Raw genomic sequence first — 18442 nt, forward strand, 5'->3', positions numbered from 1 at the left:
TGTATGATCTGTGTTGACTCTTAAGCACCGCCACAAGTGAGAACATGACATGAAGCATCACCTTTAATAAAATTAAATTACATTCAATGTGCCTTTCCATGAGAAATCCCACGTTGCCCCCCCCAGCCTCACCAACAGAACTGATTTCATGTTCATGGATTTCCCTAAAGGTGAGGATTTTCAGTTTTCCTCAGTACAAATGGTAACAGTTCAACTACATTATGTACAATAGACCTCATTAATGGAAGCATGTGTACAGTAGGTCAGTTCCATGTGCGCTCAGTTGATCTCTGCACACCGTGGAGGATACTAAAATCGCTCTAAGTATTGCTTAAGCATCAGTATTTTGCTCAGTTTGATTATTAATAAAAAGGTTCAAATGCATGCAACGGCATCATTGAAAAAAAAAAAGGAACAACAGATTGAGGAGCACTTTTGAGTGTCTGTCACAAAGAAAAGAAATTGATTTAATAGGCCATAAGCAGAGTCCTTGGCATTTGTAATGCATTCCCGCTCCTCTAAATGAAAAAAAAAAAAAGAAAAATCAAAAAATACCTTCCGTGTTTGAGTCCAAAAATGATGTTAGAAAGGCAGAACGCCAAATTAGTCTCTTTGATATACAACTCAGGTGAAGAGTTTGTTTGTATCAAGCATCAGCAACCTGAAAAGGAAAGTAGCAACAAAAAAATAAAAAAGAAGAAGAAAAGAAAGAAACACAGTTGGACCTTGAGGTTCAGGTACGAGTCGACAGGGCTCTTTTTAGACCACTCCTTTATGAACCGAGGCAGTTATCAGATAACAAAAGTCAACAGTCAGTATACATGATATCATCTCTACTGTCATAACTTAGAACCACTAGCAAAAAAAAAAAAAACAGCAGCTCAGGACGACGCCAGGATTTTTTTTTCTCTTTGTATTATGTTATTCAGAATTAATTCATTAGTTGCAAAGTCTGTTTTTCAAAATAGTCCGTGACGATGAGGATGCACCCTATAAATTCTTAAACACGTTGATGCTCAAACTATTTTTGTCAAGAAGGACCATGGTTGTAGAGAAAAGGTCTGAATGTTTTCAATGAGCTACAGCTGTACGAGTTCCCCCATTCAAAGAATGTCAATGGCTTGGTGTCTTTTCCCGTAATCCACCGCGCGCTCCCCCTGCATGTCTCGATCGTCATCATCTGGGGAAAAATAGAAAGCAACACAAACATTAGTGATCAAGTCAAAGGACAACAAACTCAATGATGTGCTGTAACAACACTCTGTTACTCCAAGTTATCGCGTATAATCTATCTTAACTATGTCCTCGCTATCAGTCCAATCACATCACAAGCTCGACTCCAGTCTGTTATAGTGAACATCCACAAATTAAATATCAGGATGTCAGAGTTTAAAATGAAACAATAACTCCAGGTTAAAGTGCTGACTTTGAGCTTTAAGGATGTTTCAAGGTGTTCGCATCCATCTTGTGTGAACAGTGTGCGACTCGCAGCACTTTGGTTCATAGCTCCCCCAGTTGAGCAACAATGTGTTTAAAGGTGCAATATGTAAGAAGTGGCCTCGTCTCTGTCAGGCTCTTATCAAGTGTGTTTTACGATGAGTTAACAAGGCAGCTAAGCTTGTTTTAGTTCTTCATATGGGAGAAACTTGAATTCAGAAGGTGTTAAGTTTTCTGTTCGGTGACAATAAAAGGTATTAGATTCTCTGGCAATTTGTGAGTTTAATTTGTGTATCGATGAGACAAAAAAAAGCTAAGAGAACTGGTTGAGCGCAACAGACTGGCCGCTCTCACACACCTCCCAGTTGAAACTATACTGGACTTTGGTGGTATTACAAGACAAGACTTGCTCGGCCTCGCTGGTCAGCATGCTGTTTGCTATGCAACGCAATGCACTGATGACGCTTCTATTTCATTCTGTTGATAACTTTCGTAAAAATTCTTACTTTAATGCACCTTTATTGTAAAAGAAATTAATTGAGAGGATAAATGTCCTTCCTACATCTTCCTTACTTCTTAGCTTCCAGAGGCTGTAAACAATCTGAACAGTTCAACAAAGATACAATAGAAATGACATCGAGCTAACGTGACTAAAAACACGTGTTTCAGGTGGATGAAAAAACAAAAAAACAGCATTCTCAAAATGCAGTATTGTTACACTCTCGTCAAATATTAAAATTCTAATCTAGCAGGCAATCAGAAATTCATGGCAGGAAACAATAACAAAGAAAAAAAACACAGGGCATGCATTTCAATATTTCAAAAGGAGAACACAGACACATTCACGAACACAGTGAGCTATATTTATCTACTGGTCTAGATGTGGGTCAGATGTTTGGTGGGCACAGACAGGTGGTATAGCTAAAATGAAGCACAGGCTGGAGAGAAAATACTACATGGCAACTGAATTACTCTCACAGAACCGCAAGTTTCCTGGGTCAGGATTGTTACTGGGTTTATACAGTAACAGAATATTACTCATCCTGAACTGCATGCAGAGCAGTCCTGCTTTGACCCGGAAGGTGTTTTTGGTAATGGCAGATTTCAGGACTAAACTCGGGGCACTGTGAGCTACTCTAACTGTCAGGACAAATGCAGGGGAGGGTTGGCAGCAGGACAGGGGTGGAGGGAAGGGAGCAAGGGAGGAATGGTGGATACACATCTGGACGGGTAATCCAGTCCCCCGACCTGGCTCACCTTGAACGTCTTCCTCCCCACCATCACCATCCTCTTCCTCATTGTAGGCCAGCTCGGCCTGCTTGTCGGCCTCATACTCACCAACGTTCCCATCATCCCCATTGTAGTCCGCAAGCTTAGAGCCGTGTTGCGGATCTACTGGGGACTCGTTCTCATCAAAGAACCGGCCTGCAGGAGGCAGAGAAGGGCCTCATCAGGAAGGGAGGGAAGCGAAGGCAGTCGTAGGGAGGAATGGGTGAAAATACTGCATAATGAATGCATGAAGGAATCAGTGATGGCATGAAGTGGGTGACAGAAGATAAGGGAGATGAGGTGAATGGATACAGGGTGGCAGATGTTAATGAGAAGACAAGTGTTTCAAGGGAGTCGGAAAAGTCATTCATGGATTTGAAAGGAGAGTGTTGAGTGGAAACAAATGGTGTTCTCGTGTAATGAGGGAGGTTTCAAGTCTGGAGAGCGCTGAGCACTAATTGTGTTACGAGTTTAATCATCTGTAAGATCCAATCAATCAAATACAATAGCCCCGCTGTAAATCCCATCTTATGCCTCCATTGATTGGTCTGATTCCACTCAAGGCCATAGATACTGTAAGTGTGAAGCTTTTAAAAAGAAAATCACCCAAAAAATCAATTTATTGCAGCTTTACATACAGAAGTCATCTGAACTCTTATTGGTGGAAGAGGACCACAATTGTTCAATTTGTGATCAACCGATAATAACCAATTTGATGTGTGTTGAAATATGTCAGGTTTAAAAACCAATAGATTGAAGCTGAGGTCTTTCTTACAGGATACTGTGAACAGATCCACTTCATATAATATTCATAATCCATTTTATCTTATGTTTTTGTACATTTATTTCTTTTCTTTTCTTTTCTTTTCCATTATGCTGCAACATGTGGCAGTGGAATAGCAACATTCTATCTTATGATATTTATCAGCTAATCTTGTAACATTTTACAATTTTTTTTACAATTACAACTACACAAACAATAGATGTTTTTACTGAACAGATACTACTTTGCCAAAATCCAAAATTACTTGATCAGAGGTTCATAAAATTGTAGGGTTGCGTGTTATGGAAAAAAATAATCATATTGCGATTATTTTCACTGATATTGCCATATGACCGATGACTTGATTAGTGGCAATGATCATTTTTCGCATCACATTTTTCATTTTCTTATTATCTCTGCAGCACTACAGTACTTACTCATAAAGTGGTTTTGTTACACAGTTAACCTTTATCAAAAAACTGCAGCTTCTGCAGATTGGATATTGCACTTGATTCATTATGCAGCCCTATTAAATTGCCAATCAAAGAAAATGATCACAACTTATGCAGAATATATAAAATAAACTCAAATTGTTTTAACTGATCTCTGTCGCACAAATATCTGAGGCAGTTTATGTCCCCCTCTCACTTCTTGCAGATCTGAGATGGAGCTGGTGATCACGACGGGACAGGGCGGGGACTCAAGATGCACTGAGGCAGTGTCTTTGAGCTGCTAGTGTCTAGTGAGCACCAGACACTGCCAAAAACGAGACATCTGCTGGGTGTCAGGTGTTAATTTGCTATAATAGGATGCAAGTATAAAGAGGTGACAGGATTTGAAGGAAAAACAAAATAAAGACGTGAACTGAATACAGTCAGTGTTTTAAGCAGTGGATGCTGCAGAGGGTGAGGCTGATATATAAGGAAGATAAAAGAGAAGAACATATGAAAACTGAAGAGAAGGAGGGAGAAAAGGCAGCAGAGCAGAGCAGAAGCCAGGCAGCAGGAAAGGATCATCTGGGAGCCAGGTGTGTGTCATTTGTCTCCTCTCCTCTCCTCTGCAACTGAGCCCTCGCTCTACTCCCTGACAGAGCTCCTACCCATCAGACATGATTTACATTCAAACAGATGAAAGTGTGTTACACAGAAGTAGGGGTGTAACCAGTTAGCGATGAGCGAAAATTCACACCGAAGGCATGACACCAAAAAGTATTTCACTCTCTGCTTTGACACTCATCACAGAGAGCTGGAGGCAGCAGCTAAGAACTGGCAAGCAACAGCTGTGATTATAGTTATTATTTTTATTTGTGATATCCCCCCCCACCCAACCCTTCAAAATCAGTCACCAATCAATAGGTTAAAAAAAAAAAAAAAAACACCCACTAAAACCACCCTTTTTCAAATTGCTGAGGAGGAACTCACTTTGGCGGTGGTGCACTGGCTCTGCTTGAATGTGGTCTTTGGCGCGGTGAAGCTGGATGGGGTTGGGTACCTGGGCAGGGTTGGGAGGCAGAGGAATCCCCTTCAGGTGTTCGCCTTCACCCTTGACATTATCAGGAGCTGGCAACAAGAAAGACACCTTTTGTTACATGTGTGAATAAAATATCAGAAAGGTCAAACGTGGTCTTTGTTAAACCTCATCAAAGTGTCAAACTTCTTCTTCGTCTACTGAGACTAAATGTCCGGAGCAAATAAATGCCTTTTGTTTTTAGAGTGGTAAAACTACTGCATCTGTATTCTTTAATGTTGCACTTTAATTTGTGAAATATGTCACACAAGACTGGGAAAACTCATTAAAATGTAGAAACTGCCAATGAAAGATAACAGCTCTTCTCTGCTGCCTTTTAATTAACTCAAGATTCAGTTAAAAAAAAAAAACATAATTGAACCCATTAAATCAGCAAAGCTACATATCAATGAAGCCTGAGAACAAATAATCACATGCCTCAAAAGACTGACTATCATAATCAACACAAATAACATGGATGTGGTGCATTCCGTACCTTGAAGTTGTCTTTGTTGTTCTCCCAGCTCGTCTGCCTTGATACCTGCCTTGTTGTCTTCTTCGAACACTACCGTTTTGTCTGCCTGTTTGACGATGCCCTGAGGTGCGATCACTGCTGCTCGGCTGTCCACTCTGTCCTGCTGGAGCCTGGGCTGGTCCAGTGACAGGCCCTGGCCCCCGGGACCATCAGCTGCCCCGACTCCGGGTCCAGCACCGGCTCCCACAACCGCATCTGGGGCCTCGTCATGCTTCTGAGTGATCGCTGGTTTCTTCAAGGCTGTAGATAAGCAGATTGGAAATGTAAGACACATTGTGGTGAATGTTTTCGACATGACACAAGGACAGATATAAAGTAGGTTTTTACAGCCATGACCCCAAAACAAGTGTTTGTCTTTTTTGATGACACGTCTGACATAAGGGAGTGGCATTTCCTGGCCCTGCCACAGAGTTATTCACGTCTATCTGTAGTCCAGTGGTTAGTAATTCTCCTCCAGTTTTGTTTTCAAAGACGCATTTCTTAACTGGTAAACTGATGTGTTTGTGTTTGCACTGGCTGAGTTTATTTACTCACACCTTTTTGTTTCAAGTTTGTAATCCCCTACACAGGGCACAGGTTGAAAATCATAAATGTGTTTAAATCCATATTCAAAATCTGATCTGTCCATACACTGGCAATTGGATCATCTTTGTTTACCGTTTTACTTGACCTTGCTCTTCCCATACTGCCTGAGATAATTAGTTTTTACTTTACACATAATTTTCCTCACTCATTAGTTCCCCTTGCAAATTTAAAAATGTCTTAATCTCATTAGGACCATTGCTTACCAAATTGCACATCATCGATTTTGCCCACCTCGCTGTCTTCAATACCAGGCATGCCAGCATCACTGCCAGGCTTACCCATCTCTTCTGTAACAGAGCAGAGAGAATATTAGTTAGTACACAGTTTGACATTGAAAATATTTGATTTCCCTTTTAATCTGTCACTTATGAGAGGAAGGAGACATGAAGGAAACAAACAGAGCATAACTATAATAGAGCGTTCCATATGTGCTCTCTTCTAGGTCTTTAAAATGGAAATTCCCACTCATGTGTAACTACAGGTTTGAACTTTGAGGTGGAAGATGATGCATTTTAAATTAATATCAGACCATAATTTCAATCAAATGTATTTTCTAGTTGTATTGCTTTGACTTTCTATGCCTTGATTACTGTTTCATTGTTTTGGCTTTTAATGTTTTTGATCAACTGTTTTTTTGTTTGTTTTTTTAAAAAAAAAAATTTGTTGTATTATTAGTTGTTTTATTGTTATTGTTTGTATTGTATATATAAAGGACTTTAAATTGCCTTGCATATGAAAGATGCTGTCCAAATACATTTGCTTTGCCTTCCCTTGCCTAATTTAATCTATACACGATTTGTCCTGTAAGAAGCTGACACAGATAAAACATTATTTTATGATTTTGTCATGGTGGTTATGTTCTAAAAATCATCCTTTTGGGAAGGTGCCACATTGCCAGATTTTGTGTGAATTCGGCCAAAGCAAAGGGTTAGGAAAATGGCATCGTCAATACCTTTTAAATCTGGACTGTCATGTCGGCGAGTGGCCACTGTATGGCGCTCTCCACCCAGCTCCGCACCAGGTGCTCCATCAGCATGTCTACCTGCCACTATGCCCTTTTGGCCGTCCATCAAACTCTGAAGAATTGTTATAGGTACATGAGAGACAAAGGAGCATATGGAAAATTAAGAGAAGGAGACACACAAATCAGTTTTAACAAGAATAGGGAGTTTGACTATCTACTATCAGTACATCAGTGCTAAAAATGACTGAATCCTCCATGCTGAATAAATATATACGTATTAGTGGGCAGAATAATTCTTTATGTACTAAAGAAAAACAACCATCTTGTTTTTCTGGAGAACAAACAACACTAACCTGTCTTAGCTTTGTTGCTTCTTCCTCCAGGGTCTTTTTTGTTTCTTCATATTCGTCTTTCAGTTGTGCAATTTGGCGTCCACACTGTAAACTGGTTAAGACATATTCCTCTTAAATTTCACCCACAGTCTGAGATTTCTTCATTATATTCTAAAATCGGTTCATGCAAATAAGAAAAGATAATTTCTTGTAGAAATAGCAGAACTGAGAAGTTATGAAGGTATTTTACTTTTATATTGAACAGCCAATATCAGTGAAATATTAGGATAACAGATGACCTACTATCACCTACTTGTAGGGAATATTCAACTGAAAAGCCATTACATGTCATGAAAATAGACAATTGGAGAAGATTTAACATACCTCTCATACTCCAGTTTTCTCTCCAACGTAGTGCTATTTTTCTTCACTTCCCTTAGCTGCTCTTCTTGCTTCATGAACTCCTGCTTCAGCTCCTTTAGCTGTTCTGTTTGCAGCAACACAAACATGCACAAACACATACACACAATATCTTGTGTCTTGAATGAATAATAAACACTTCCTAAACAATTTCAATTCCCCTGTGGCTACATTGTAGTGTATGAGAATGCCCCCTGCTGGTCAGTTGTGGATAAAGTCCTACCTTTCAGCCTCTGGATTTCTGTCATTTGCGCTGTGACATCATTTTGCACCTTCATCTGCACAAAAGAGAGAAAACATGTTCAGGAATCTTAATCTTCTGAGTGGAATGCAACTACCTTTGCCTCCAATCTATTTAGAATGGACCTGTAAAGCCACAGATGACAAAACTGGTTCAGGTACAGGTTCGCTAATTTACAGGCACTGTCACCATTTACACATGAAGAACAAGAGGAACAGGTTTGTCTTGTTCCTCTGTGTAATAAGGCTCCACAGCACAAACAGATGGCAGCCAGAGTGACATTTTGTTCAGTTGTGTCAGCAAGGCAATAAGATCCTGCCTATCAAAACCAATGTTAACCTGATGGTCGAAAAATTAGGAATCTTATTCAACTTCACTGAACAAGTACCTTTGCAGCATGCTGAAAAACACTTGTACTGAACAGACAGCTCATGCATAGCTGGTTTATGATCTCACTCTGTAAGTTAAGTGCCTAGGACAATAAAAATTCCTGTAAACTGTAATGAAGTCCAATACAACAGCTCTAGCTGTGGAACTCTACCTGCAGCCCACACTGACGCTCACTGTGATATTAAATGAAACTGTAGGCTGTTCTTTATTTTGAGCTTTGATAAAACTCATTGCATAGACTGTTGGAGGGATTAAGAAGGGACGTAGAGGGGAGGGAAACTTAGACATTAGACTTAAAGATGATACCCAACATGGAATTTGGAGAATCAAAAGTTGTAGTTTTGTCCTTCACAAAAAACAGCAGCTGCTGTTCTCTCTAATATGATTATACTTGCATAATACAACAGTGACAGGTTTTAGAGCAGACACAACATATCAAACAATCCACTAAAGCTTGCAGCCTCAACACAATTTCTGGCAGAGCTTCGAGGGAAAATTTCATAGACAGAAAGTACATTAATCAAAATATGGACCCTAATATTCCACTCATAATTAGAATAATAGCACAACAGATTGAAAATGCCTCACATGACCACCTAAATCAGAACAGACTGATCCAATTACAGTCCAATCTGAATGAATTCTCATTCTGAATGAATTTTCATTCAGATTGAGAGTCAATCGTCCAATCAAAATATGGGACATGGGAAATAATAAGATAGGAAAATATCAGCGCCTAATAAACCATGTAAACGCTTAATCCAATTGTTGGCGAATGTTCGCCTCCTGTGGGGTGAACATTTGGTGATTTTGCTTCCAAGAGGAAGCTGGTCTGTGTCTGACAACTTTTTTGTTACAGAGCTTAAAAGATTTAAGGATTGTTCAACACCTTGATTGTTAAAAGGCTCAAAACAACAACTTGTTGAAAAAGTGTGTGAAAAACTGAACAAGCTACAGTTCCCCTGAACCAGGAACGCAAATACTGTTCACATTTCTGTCATATTTGATGCGTCACGGTGGTTTAAATGCTTTGAGGCAAGTGCACACACGCTTATCAGATCACTTTATTAAACATAGATGTAAGCAATTAAGTTGGAATCTCTTATCACACTAATTTAAAATCAGATTGAAGAAATATGATCAATACAACCTAAGCTAATAACTGTGAGTCATAGTGAGCACATTAAATGACAGTGGTGAAGAAAGTAATGCAACAGGAGGGGTCTGATAGATTACTATGGCTATACTTTTTTCCTTTCACCAAAAACTTTCCCTGTTTGAATCCACTGCAACTGTCTGGTTTCTTGAATGAGCTACAACTAACGGAGACTGAGAGCACTGAGTTGAAAGAGGACAGGAAATGCAGCATCAGTGTCGAGACTCAAGTCTCTTCCTGCCACTCTCACTGGTGTTTAATGGCTTCCCTCTGCAGCCCGCTGAAACAGGTTGTATACACAACAACATGTCTGTCTGTTTACAGACTTGATGACTGACCACAAGCTTGCGTAACTCACTCTTGCACCTAAAGGATACAAGACTGTATATAATATACTGTACTGGGGCTGTACTGCGACTTAACTGTCAGTAGGTCTTTCTCTGCATTGCAGGCCGCTAACTGTATGTAGCAAGCATGCCTATTGAAACAGGGTTGGGCTGTTGACTAAAGAAGGAGTGGAACAACTGCTATTCAGCACCTGCCTTATCTCGATTGCACAAACAGGAATCCGGATACTGAAGTTACAAACAATAAAGTAGGGAGCTCTGACTCTACATTGTTATTCTGCACTTCACTACCCAAACTAAGCTCAAAATTTTAAATCTCTTATACAAGGACAGTTTTTCAACCCTGGTCACACAACCTGGCTGCCAAAGGGGCTTCTTAAGTATAGCATAAAAACATGAAGTTGTCAGTTTGCAGATGATCGGACGGTGCCAGCACAACAGGCACTGAACAGAAGGCTAACTGTTACAGGGCCATTGTTGCGATATGATTTGATTTGGCGACAGTATGAGAGAACTGGCTCACACGGCGTGTAAAGGTCTGCAGGAGAAACATTGCCTCAAAAATTGAAGATTCATTTTATACAAATCAGTTGCCTATTACTAGCAGCATTATCTGGGTGGTCACTAAGTGACTGCACTCAAGAAGCTAAGAGGAGGAAGTTTGATGTGCTGTGGTCAATGACAGCTTGTCAACAAATGATGAGCAAAGCAAGAAATTGTTCTCAGACGGAATATTTCTGCAGATAACCCTCCAACTATACTTTTTTTTCCTCAGACAGGCATTATGTCATCTTCTGCTTCTATTTAAATGAGACTTCATGTTTAATGTGTCCCAGCTGAGCTCTACTGATTTGACTGTGATATCACATATGAGATAAACACAAGCTAAACAAATGTGTGCATGTCCATGAGAAATAGGAACATCAGACGGGATGCAAATTAAAAGGAAAACCTCCCACCCATCTGTTGTCTCAACGTCTCCCGGGGCAGCTGGACACACAACACAGTGAACTGCTGGCTGGGCCACTGTGCAGGACAAAAGGTGGAAATAGCCTTGTGGAGCATACAAACGGGCCACTCAAAGAGAATAAATTAAAGCCGCACAAATGCTTAAAAATGTGCTGGTTAAATAAATTGCTAAAATATCAATAAAATACCAATGTGCTTTTCTTTGGTAGTGCAATTAGGTCTTTTATTAAGTATTTGGGGATAGGTGAGGACTTTAAACAACTACGCTCACGACTGAAATCGGAAAGCGAAATATACAAGTAATTCTTAGTCTACCAAAATATACTGTGTGGAATGCACGTGGACTCATCTTTTCTTAGAAATCAGAAAAAAGGGTCAACTGATAGCACATTCATCTAAAAGTGGATGTGCAGTATCAGTCCTGTTGCATTTACAACACATCCCAAATCCATTACATTAAGGATAATATTATTCACACTTAAATACATTATGAGTGGCTGAAAAGCAAAAGCCACATTTGAACAACACCATTACACTGTTTCCTTCAAAAACCTAAACAGCAGGGCTCCAAGGTGCAACTATTTTGGTTGCACTTGCACCCACAATTATCTGTCAAGTGCAACTAAACGTTGTCATTGGTTGCACCAGTGTGCCTGCAATTTAGCAGCATTTATTTGTTTTACACAATTGAGGTTATCGCCATTTCTTGTTGAGTTTGCTGTGATTAAGAAAAAACGTTGAGGAAACCATGTTCTTTATTCCTGTTTAGAATAATTTACATATTAATTTACATGTGTTGAGAAATTAAATGACAAGGCATTATTGGGTGCACCTAAATTATGTGCTGGCTCAATCAGTCTAAAAAGCTAGTCAAGCGTCCTTTAAAGGGATATCACTGCACTTTAAAAGAGCTTTTAGATGTGAATATCTAAGAAAACAATATTAGTGGAGTAAAACCAACAGGAATTCCTATCAGTTTTGTATTTATCATCTGCCACTTTCTACTCAAGACAATATTGTTTTCTTAATGACTCCTTGCCTCTTTAAAGCAGATGAGACTTTGCCACCCTGACCCCAGCAATCATGAGCTAAAAATGTTTTCAATTACTGTTTCCATCTGACAATGAATAATGAAATTACAGCAACATAACCTAAATATTGTGATGATAATGACGATAATAATGGGACAATAGCACATTCCTAGCTTTGTTACAGTTAAGTGATACTCATCCAAACTTAAGTTTGGCTCAGTGAAATCAACACTGTCCCTGTTTGTCTATTATGCTCCCATTATTGTTTGCTTTCACCGCCCACACCTTGATTAAATACTGTATGAGCATCGATTTTCCTTTCCAAAATGTACACACACACACACACACACACACACACAGCTAATAGAGGTAATACAGGCTGAACAGTGAATACTGAGTGTGAGGATGTTGCATCAGAGCCAAAGTAACACATTTTTATATGAGTTTATTTTATCGGCAATCTGACGTTAAAATCAGATGCCTGTAATCGAAAAATGTAGAATATCGGCCCAGATAATCGGTCCAGCCCCTAGTTTTGAGGCTGAAGCTACTAATGATGCTCAACTCTGTTACTGTCACCCAACTTTACCTGATCATGTGTCTTGTTTTCCTGGGCTCTGTTAAATTGGTTCCTGGACGTGCTAGACGTCAGTAAATAAAGCTCCAGTGGCATTAAACTGCATTAAACTGTAATAATTAAGCTTTAATTCACCCAGAACTGGAATGGGATCAGACTTGATGAATTACCTTATCATCAGTGCACTTTTTGATGAGCGCCTCTCGGGCCTGCAGCTTGCCCTCCAGCACGCTGTAGTCTCCATCCTTCTGGTCGATCTGCTTCCTGTGCGTGTCCACCTGCACCATCAGCTCCGAGTTCCGCTTCTCCAGCCGGCTCCGCGCCGCGTCCGTGCGCTTCACCTGCGTCTGCACCTCCGCCAGCTCATCCAGCAGGCGGCCGTGCCTGTTGGACACTGTCCAGTAGTTGAAAGACAGTATGGCGATGATCACCATCAAGAAGATGAGGATGAAGGACGGGAGGCGGCCTCCCCGTCGGTTTGCACCAAACCCAACCATTTCAAAAAACAAAGTGTGTCTTTACTTCAGGTTGTAAACCGCAACCTACAGAGCTCAATGAGAGTATTCTCCCGCTGTAAAACACATCCGTCTACGTGACATGCCGCGTATATGCGGCAACCGCTCGGAAACGCAAACGCCACACAGAAAGACAGTCATGAATGTTCAAGACTTTTCACATTTCTTCGGGTCTTTACTCTCCTTCCTCCTTCCGCACACCAGGCATCTTCTCTGCAACTCGTCCAATGTCAGTGGGCTGGATGAGATACGCCCGCAGGGACGTGGCCTAGCTCAGCTGGCAACGTTAAACACAGCAGACGAGACGAGACGTGGACAGCTACACGGCTCCGTGGCACCGAGGAGAGCGACTACACGCCACACGGCTAGCTGTACAACATTAGCCCTCGGCGACTTCTTCTCCTCGCTCTTATTTTCTTGCCTCAGGACTGCGTGCACTGACGCCCGGAGCTCCTTTAATCGCAGAATCGCCGCCAAATAGGACCAGTGATGATTTTCGATGCCGACCTGCCGTTAACGTTAGCTCCCATTGAACGTTAACGATGTCCAGCTAACCACTTCACACTAGCTAGCGACGGAAGATGCGAGAAACACAATTAGCTGCTGTCAGACGAGAGGGGGGTGTCGACTTTTTTGCTCGCGAAGGACGGAGATGACCCCGGTGACACAACTGACCAAACCCCTTGCGAACACTAAGGACACGGGCTTTGTGTCACACTCTCCTCAACTCGCTGCCGACCAAACATGATCCCTGCGCCGCGTCAAGCTAGCTGCGGACAGTCCGCGTGGTTTCCGCTCTGCCGCCGCTTCAAAATAAAAGTCCGAAGAAGCGCGAATAACGCTAGGCATTTGTCTCTTGAACGCATCGATTCATCGCTTAGTCGACGCCCATGAGCCAGTTTATAGTCTGTAGGCCTAAGGTCTTCAACTCGTGATATAAATGATGGAGGACAATCATCGATCGGCAATACAACTGGACGAAAACATGGCGACTTACGTTTCGACTCTGACGCCGCCAGACCGGAAGCACATGGCTGAATGAGAACAGACTTTACAGATATAATGAAATAAGGAGCCAGATTTAATTATGTATTCATATTTTGCGTGTTCAGGAAGTGTTGGACGTGTCAGTTTTGACAACACAGACCTGCATGTCCATTTCTATGACAGCACTCTCACTGAAAACAGCCTTTGAAAAAAACGTGTAAACTGAGCAAACACTTCCCTCTGATGATCTAACTAATGAAGATAAGCGGTGCTTTCTAATTGTGGGCATCCAGAAGAATAAGCTTTCAGGGGCCTAACTCTAAAGTCTACCTTCATGCAATCTTATGGAATTTACTTCAACATTTCAAGCAGCCTGATGTCTCGTTTCTTTTAAAAGAACTAAACTTCTCCCCCAAGCTACTGACAGCAAGCCCCGGTGGCATCTGACTAATTAGAAATCCAGGTGGTGCTTGCCATTGCACCTTTGGTCCATTTGCTGAGGAACTGCTCGGTCATTAGTCATAAATGGTTGTAAATGCAATTTACAACCATTCTGCAAGGGGAAATGTCTGATGATGACTAGAGAGCTACTCTGAATCAACACTGACTGACTATACATACACACACATGCACATATATACACAGGATTGGTATTTATTGTCCTGTGATTCTGGCCAGCCTGCAGAGTGAAATGATCGTGAAGCATTCATTGAAATAACAACACCAACCAGAAGATACAAACTCATATTTTATTGTAACACTGATAAGAATTGTAACACAATGAGGTAAGTTAAATAATCCACATCTGCAATGTTCTTGAACCAGCGGCACCACAAAATATTCACCACCCCCATCAGTTACAGTTCCACAAAGTCTGCAAACAACGGCCGGTAATGCCCAACCGGTTCAGTTCACAGTTTAATACAAACATATTTCTTCTTGCTTCTTATGCGGACAAGAGGAATACCGATAACACAATCTCCTTTGTCTTTCAGCCACAGATCCAAACTTTCCAAGCAGAGTATTTTTTTTTTTTTTTTCAGAGATGAAACTCAGTAGAAAAGATCCCCTGAGGGAGAAACATTCTTTTGTTTTTCGGATGAGAAAGAAGCCACTACAGACACTGGCAGGCTCAGTCTGAGTTTGCTACCATTTCTGCTGATGACTTGGCACGGTCTCACAGGGCACTAGGAGATACAGACCATTTCAGTTTGCCTTTGCTGCAGTCACACTGTGAAAATAAATCATCTTTCAACGCTGGATTAATGACTCTACAGACATCTGCTGCACAGCACAGAGTGGCTGCAACACCCGCAGCCTGAAATGCCCTCAGAGTTCTGATCCAAGTCTTTGTTGGGAGAGTGGTCAGAGAATAGTTTCTTTGCACTCAAGGCTTTGTTCAGAGGAAGGGGAGTCCAGTGGGTTGGTGGAGGCGCTGGTTGTTTGTGGGAGGTGTTTTGGACGGCGCATGGAAGGAGACGAACTCAGCGCGCCACAGCTCTGAAGGTGGAGATCCTCATGGCTACGCTTCCTGGGACTGCCAATGATGCGCTGGGTCATCATCTGTGCAACAACGACAAAACAGCCAAGAATGAAAGAAAGAAACACAATAATACTTATCTGAGCTTTTGTTTGATGCTCTTAAATTATAATCGTGTGACTCGACTGAGCTATCACATACTGCTTGAGCCAATACAACTACCCAGCAAAAGTCAGCAACGCTTTTGCGAAAATTGTAATGAATCATGCCGCCTTTCACAATATGTGATTAGGTTGCCCCCTCATGGCAGGTTTGGCAGTTTGATTCCCAGCATGCAAGACACTTAACAGTAACTCCATCAGTTTTACACATTGAAGTTTGTAAACAGGTCTTGGGGAGTACTGCTGTATGAGTAAAAAAAGTAGTATAAAGCTCTTTATTACTCGAGAGGAAGCTGCACATAATCTGATAAATTGCCTCCAGAGTCCAATGTCACTCAGTGGCCAAGCTGCCTTCTGGGTAATGTAGGTGGTGGGTTTTGAATAGCAGTCCACTGTTCTAGCATGGCACTCCTGTAAAAATGCTGAATTCTTTACTGACAGTTTAAAACAAATTATCAAAATCAATACAGCAGAACCAGACATATCAATTTTTTTTAATTCAATTTTTGTATCAAGAACTGCTGCTTCTTCTGGAGCCACAAACGGGTTTACACCTTTTATTTTCCACACCTGAGAAATAATTCCCTAAGACCTGTGAAAACACTTTAATTTGTAAAATTGGTGGTGTTACCCTTTAATCAGGTGTGCACGTGTGAAGATGAATGTGGGATAAATCATAAAATGCATTGTCTACATGAGTTCTTAAAAATAATGAAATATCCTTGACAACTGTAGTTTTGAGTCTTGCTAACTCACTTCATAAGAAGAAAAAGAAGAAGGCATATTTTATTAATCCTCTCTGGGTTATTTTATACACATGCATTAATGTTTTGATTGATGTCATGGAGAGGGGGCTGCCATGTAGTGAGGCACCCTGTGCAGTTAGAGGTTTGGTGCTGTGCTCAAGGGCACCATGGCAGTGCGCTGTCCAGCTACTAATCCACACTCGGTATTGACTGGTCTTGAACCAGCCACCCTCATGTCCTAAGTCCCCACAGACTGAGCTTCTGCTGCGTTCAAAGTAAGTGGAGGGTGTACTAAAACTGAGCTAAAAAGTAACAATAGGTGCAAAAAACAATTAAGTTACCTGAAATAGAAACTCAAACTTGACTTAAGAAAAAACGACATGTAACTGATAAAGGACAGAAGTCTTTAGTTTGGTCAATTTGTGAACACCAGGCATGAGGAGGCATTGGTGTAAATGTTAACTGAGATTGGGACGTCTAAATTACCATTAGTCAGTTGCCTTTGGCTGTATTTGTATACCTGTTCTGAACTTGCCCTTGACAAATACCACCTATATTATAATGTTTGAAAAAGCAAAACAATTAAAACCTTAACTAAAACTAAACATGTTGACAATAAAAAAACAACTGAAATGAAGAAACCCATCCTGGAAACTTTACTGAAACCAACCTGAACTGAAAGAAAAAAAGTACACAAAAAATACGAGTTTAAAGTACAAAACTTGTTAGCAAGTATAAACGATTTTGATTTATGTAGCAACATGGCATTTTATAGATGCCACCACTCTCGCCCTTTGTATCTCACTAATGGTAAAGTCGTCATTCCATTTTCATCCATCCAACATGTTTGTTTTCTGTTGTATAATGAGCACGACTTCCTCACAGGGCTGTCAGCCTGACACCTACTTTTAGTCTTTATTTGATGCTCTCCAGTAAAACCAGAAATAGTCCAACAAGCTGCTACCACTGGACATTAGTCTCATTGAGTTACCTGATCTATGACATTGGCACTAAAAATGGCCTCCTCCATGTGTTTCTCATCCGACTTGATGACGCACTTGATGTTGTTGACGACCTGCTGGACTTCAGGAGGTAGACTGCAGCTCGAATGCTCCAGGAATTTTGCCACCAGTATTTTGGTGTCTTTGTACATCTTGAGGTCAGCCAGGGAGTGCGGGCGTTCGTTGGAGTGTGTGTGCAGGGCTCGGGGTTTCAGGTGGATGTCAACTTTTCTGCCCTCCTTCTGCTGCTTCCTGACAGATGCGTGACTGGGCTTCGCTCCAACCACGTCTGTCGGCTCTGAGGAGAAAACAAAGAAGAATTGTGAAAACTCATTCAGTTATGAAAAACACATTCTCATCATCAGCTCAGTTCAAACTGGCTCACAGCTTTTTTAGTTTCCAACGTTGTGACAATGCTGTTTTTGAGATAATCCAATGAGCTCAGTGGGGATTTTAATTTTAATTTAGTTTATGAAATAGGAGAATTTTCTTAAACAATAATCCTCCAGCTTATCACAAAAAACCTCACTAAATATGGAGAGCTTTCTTACCAACTAAACAACATTTGTTTCAATAACGTTGTTGTTGTTGTTGAATTAGCTCTTCATGCAGCCAGATTTACATTTTGTCCTTTGAGGCCTAATGGTTTTACAAAATACAATGTGAATGCTGTTTACAGTAGATATCCACCATTACATGAATTCAGTTTCTTCAAAAGTACCTTGCTCTGGTGACGTATGAGTCGAGTCTGCAGCAGCAGTGTTGTTTGCAGAGGCGCAGCTTAAATGTTCTCCTGTAGAGGGAGACAAGACACTTAGTGTGGGGCAACAAAGAAGACACAGGCTGGTCATTGATCCACTGCTTACTGATGATGAGGGGCTGCAAGGCTGCTAGTATTGATCGACTTCATTATCAGTAAACATGTGGATTATTATCTATTGTTTAGTGCATAAAAGCATTATGGGCACTATGTAGTTTTGGAGGACAAAATTGAAACCCATAATTTAGTCATTTACCACGACTGAATAAA

At 40.9% G+C, this 18442-nt stretch overlaps 2 protein-coding genes across 8 annotated transcripts in view; both read right to left on the reverse strand.

Moving 5' to 3' along the window:
• Window positions 1-47: 47 nt before the first annotated feature.
• Window positions 48-14427, reverse strand: golm2 (golgi membrane protein 2). 5 transcript variants are annotated; one of them, XM_037094504.1, is made up of 10 exons: window positions 12693-14427; window positions 8035-8089; window positions 7776-7878; window positions 7413-7503; window positions 7048-7171; window positions 6299-6379; window positions 5472-5750; window positions 4891-5028; window positions 2695-2862; window positions 48-1180 (listed from the first exon to the last, which is right to left on the reverse strand). In XM_037094504.1, exons 1-10 carry the CDS (start codon window positions 13017-13019, stop codon window positions 1104-1106), a joined length of 1443 nt encoding a protein of 480 aa, XP_036950399.1. In that variant the 5' UTR covers window positions 13020-14427; the 3' UTR covers window positions 48-1103. The 5 variants fall into 5 exon arrangements, with proteins under 5 accessions (XP_036950399.1, XP_036950398.1, XP_036950400.1 ...); XM_037094503.1 differs by having other exon boundaries at window positions 6299-6382; window positions 12693-14117; XM_037094505.1 differs by having other exon boundaries at window positions 2776-2862; window positions 6299-6382; window positions 12693-14115.
• A 327-nt stretch (window positions 14428-14754) lies between these two features.
• fam189a1 (family with sequence similarity 189 member A1) overlaps window positions 14755-18442 on the reverse strand; it is a 92710-nt gene continuing 89022 nt past the window's right edge. For all 3 annotated transcript variants that reach the window (XM_037094496.1, XM_037094497.1, XM_037094498.1), the window contains exons 10-12: window positions 18134-18205; window positions 17403-17710; window positions 14755-15587 (exon numbers count right to left, since the gene is read on the reverse strand). In XM_037094496.1, coding sequence (XP_036950391.1) covers window positions 15390-15587; window positions 17403-17710; window positions 18134-18205 — 578 coding nt within the window. In that variant the 3' untranslated portion in view covers window positions 14755-15389. The remainder of the gene's footprint in view (window positions 15588-17402; window positions 17711-18133; window positions 18206-18442) is intronic.

This window comes from Acanthopagrus latus, chromosome 4, assembly GCF_904848185.1.
Source record: "Acanthopagrus latus isolate v.2019 chromosome 4, fAcaLat1.1, whole genome shotgun sequence".
Taxonomy (NCBI): Eukaryota; Metazoa; Chordata; class Actinopteri; order Spariformes; family Sparidae; genus Acanthopagrus; species Acanthopagrus latus.